Here is a 4,169-nt window from a genome sequence, read left to right as displayed (position 1 = left end):
TGGCAGAACTTCCGAGAAACATTTCTGAAACAGTACTATCCGCCGGAAGTCAGATTGCAGAAGCTGAGTGAATTTGAAAATCTCACTCAAGCCCCAGACATGTCAGTTGTGGAATACACCTCCCAGTTTAATGCACTCGGGTCTTATGCTCCGGCCATCATGGCAGACGAAGTTTTGAAGTTGCACCGCTTCAAGAGAGGATTAAACAGTAGAATCCATTCAGCCTTAGCAGTTTATCAGCCCGCCAATTTTGCAGAACTTATGGGCGCAGCTATCCGAGCTGAAACCGACATCCGCCGCAGGGAGGGAGAGAATAAGAACAAGCGACCTCATGCCGGTCAATCTTCTCAGGGCGGTCAGAAGTTCAGAAAGCCAAACCAATCAGGCGGACCTCCCTCAGGGCAAACCTCAGCGGCCAACCATCAAGGACCCAAGCCATGCCCGAAGTGCGGTTTCAAACACCCCGGGGAATGTCGAGGAGCCAGTGGTGCGTGCTTCGGATGTGGGAAAGCAGGGCACAGGATCGCGGATTGTCCTACGGCCGCCAACCAAGCAACTGGGCCCAACAAGGGAACTGGGCCGAACGTGGGAGCTAACCCCAGCAAACCAAAAGAGAATAAGCCTAATGCCAGGGTGTTCGCTATGAACCTAGAGGAGGCGGACGACGCCAATGAAGTCGTATCAGGTACCATCTTACTTCAAAAAGTACCTGCTTATGCATTATTTGACTGTGGTGCTACGCACTCTTTTGTGTCTAAGAGGTTTGCTAAGAAATTAGGACTTAAGCCCGAATCTCTAGCTGAACCTTTTCGGATAGCCACACCTACGAGTAAAACCATAGAAACCCATGAAATGCACAAGGGTTGTAAGATCGGTATCGCTAATCAGACTTTCAGTGCCGACTTGATACAATTAGTTATGGTCGACTTCGACATCATTTTAGGGATGGATTGGTTAGCCAATAACAATGCAATAGTGGACTGTAAAGGGAAAAGAGTTAAGCTCCGAACCCCAAATCAAGAAGAGATTGTGTATCATGGTAAATCCAAGGAACGGAAATCACTCCTTTCCGCTTCTCAGGCATGGAAGGCCATGAAATCCGGAGAAGACGTCCACCTAGCAATGGTCAGCGAAGTGCAAGGAGAGGTCGAACTGAGGACAGAAGACATCCCAATAGTATGTGAGTTCCCGGATGTTTTTCCAGAAGAACTCCCAGGGACAGTCCCGGACCGCGAAGTTGAGTTCGAAATTAATCTAGTCCCTGGTGCAGCACCAATCTCTAAAGCACCTTACAGGATGGCGCCAGCTGAACTCAAGGAGCTAAAAGAGCAACTCCAAGAATTGCTGGACAAAAAGCAGATTCGACCTAGTGTGTCTCCATGGGGAGCACCAGTACTCTTTGTAAAGAAGAAAGATGGGAGTATGAGATTGTGCATCGACTATAGGGAACTGAACAAGATCACTATCAAGAACAAGTACCCTCTTCCGAGGATAGACGATCTATTTGATCAGCTCAAGGGAGCCGCAGTCTTTTCTAAATTGGATCTGAGGACTGGATACCACCAACTGAAGGTCAGGGCTGAGGATATCTCCAAAACAGCTTTTCGGACAAGGTATGGGCATTATGAGTTCACAGTGATGCCTTTTGGGTTGACCAATGCGCCTGCAGCCTTTATGGACCTAATGAACAGAGTATTCAAACCATTTCTGGACCGGTTCGTAGTGGTATTTATTGATGACATACTCATTTATTCTCCCAACGAAGAAGAACATGAAGAGCACCTCCGCCTGGCGCTACAGACACTGAGAGAGAAAGAGCTATATGCTAAGTTTAAGAAATGTGAGTTCTGGCTTAAGAGTGTATCCTTTTTAGGACATGTGATCTCGGAAGCAGGAGTATCTGTGGATCCCAAGAAAGTTGAGGCAATTACGGAGTGGCCAAAACCTAAGAACGCCACAGACATCAGGAGCTTTCTTGGACTGGCAGGTTATTACAGGAAGTTCGTCGAAGGTTTTTCTTCAATCGCCATACCACTGACTAAGCTCACTCAGAAGAATTCCAAGTTCATCTGGGACGAAGGTTGCGAGAAAAGTTTTCAGACATTGAAAGAAAAACTTGCATCCACCCCAGTGCTAGTCTTACCTACTGAAGATAAAGAATTCACCATCTACAGTGACGCATCTAAGGAAGGTCTAGGATGCGTACTCATGCAAGAGGGAAGAGTGATCGCCTATGCGTCAAGGCAGTTGAAACCGCACGAAAAGAACTACCCTACGCATGATCTGGAGCTAGCAGCAGTTGTCTTTGCCTTAAAAATTTGGAGGCACTACATCTATGGTGCCAAGTGTGAAATTTTCACAGACCACCAAAGCCTCAAGTACTTGTTCACCCAAAAAGAACTAAACATGAGGCAAAGGCGATGGATCGAACTACTGAAAGATTACGACTTGACTATAAGTTACCATCCAGGTAAAGCGAACAAAGTGGCCGATGCTCTGAGTCGGAAAAATGGAGGCAAGATCACTCTAGCTTCACTCTCCGCTCAGCCATGTCTGCAAGAGACCGTCAAGTTAAATCAAGACCGAGACCCCGAGCTAAAGAAACTTAAGGAACAAGTCGAAAGCGGGAAGTCTCAAGACCTGCAAATGGATGACAAGGGGGTCGTATGGATGAAAGGACGGCTATGGGTACCAGACAGCGATAACCTTCGTCAAGAAATACTGTCAGAAGCACACAAGTCCAAATTTTCAATTCATCCAGGGAGTACAAAAATGTACAGAGATCTTAAGAGAAATTTTTGGTGGAACGGAATGAAAAGAGATGTTGCAGTATTCGTCTCTAAGTGTCAGATTTGTCAACAGGTCAAAGCAGAGCACCAGCGACCCGGAGGATTATTGCAACCGTTGGAGATACCTGAATGGAAGTGGGACCATGTCTCCATGGACTTTGTGGTAGGATTACCAAAGTCAAGGCAAGGTCAGGACGGAATATGGGTAATTGTAGATAGACTTACGAAATCTGCACACTTCCTACCCGTCCGAATGAACTATAATCTGGACAAGCTGGCTATACTGTACATGGACAATGTGGTACGACTTCATGGGGTACCCGTGAGNTTGGGAAAAATTTAACAGTTTAACTACCAGGATTTTTAAAAAGAAAAATATCAAAATCTTATCTTGGAAAAATACCACTAAATTTCGAATTTAGGTAGGGAAATAATTGGGATTTAAGAAATATAATTATTGGGGAATAAAAAGTCTACCGAATATTGAGAATTAGACACAAAAGTCGAAATTGTTGCAGCCTGGACAAGGCATAATTTCGAAATTCATCCAAGGAGGATATCCAAATTTCGAAATTATTATCTAGGACCAGGGATAAAGATTTAGATTAGATCACGATTCTAGATGAAGATTTGATTCAAATTCAAACGCGCGGATAAACTCGATCGAGATAGCAGCCAACCCCTATAAATAGGAGGGCCTATAACTCGAAAATTCACACCATTTTCTACTCCAAATTTTCGAGTTCCTCTCCTAGTTTTCTTAGGATTTTCGAGAGCTTGCTCTCTCCGTGTGCGAAGAAGCGAAGCGCTGCTGCAGTCCAAACCCGAAGCTAGGGTTCGAAATTCCAGTGCAAGATTCCTTTCTATTCACGTTTTTTTCTCATCAAAGATCAGGTAAGTGGGTTNATTTAGGTAGGGAAATAATTGGGATTTAAGAAATATAATTATTGGANCAACTACGGAAATACATCTCGGATCCAAGCCACGTGTTGGAAGTGGAACCGCTCATGATCGAAAGTAACTTGGGAGAAGAGCTGAAGTACGAAGAAATTCCCATCAGGATTGTGGACACCAAAGACCAAGTACTAAGGCGACGAATCATTCCCTACGTCAAGGTGCAATGGTCTAACCACACTGAAAGAGAAGCCACAAGGGAGCTAGAAGAAAGAATGAGGAACCTATACCATTACCTCTTCGTAGACCTAGCCAACCCAAGTTTCGAGGACGAAACTTCCCTTAAGGAGGGAGGGATGTAAAATCCTAGATATTGTAATCAGGATAGTATATTTTTGGATACCAGGATTTATCTCATTTTAAGATGTAATATTTGCAAGATTTTTCAAAGGTTGAGTGGATAATAATATCGTGTATATTTTTTTT

The 4,169-nt window shown here is 44.4% G+C and overlaps 1 protein-coding gene across 1 annotated transcript in view; it reads left to right on the top strand.

Annotated features, from left to right (window-relative positions):
• The window catches only part of LOC140957817 (uncharacterized), a 3,922-nt gene extending 790 nt beyond the window's left edge, over positions 1-3,132 (top strand). Inside the window, exons 2-6 of the mRNA XM_073415209.1 lie at positions 7-1,392; positions 1,459-1,613; positions 1,692-2,338; positions 2,471-2,688; positions 2,863-3,132. Of these exons, the coding sequence (XP_073271310.1) occupies positions 7-1,392; positions 1,459-1,613; positions 1,692-2,338; positions 2,471-2,688; positions 2,863-3,132 (2,676 nt within the window). The remainder of the gene's footprint in view (positions 1-6; positions 1,393-1,458; positions 1,614-1,691; positions 2,339-2,470; positions 2,689-2,862) is intronic.
• Positions 3,133-4,169: the final 1,037 nt, after the last annotated feature.

This window comes from Primulina huaijiensis, chromosome 2 (genome assembly GCF_012295235.1).
Source record: "Primulina huaijiensis isolate GDHJ02 chromosome 2, ASM1229523v2, whole genome shotgun sequence".
In the NCBI taxonomy this organism is placed as follows: Eukaryota; Viridiplantae; Streptophyta; class Magnoliopsida; order Lamiales; family Gesneriaceae; genus Primulina; species Primulina huaijiensis.
This window is presented reverse-complemented; position numbering and strand designations above follow the sequence as displayed.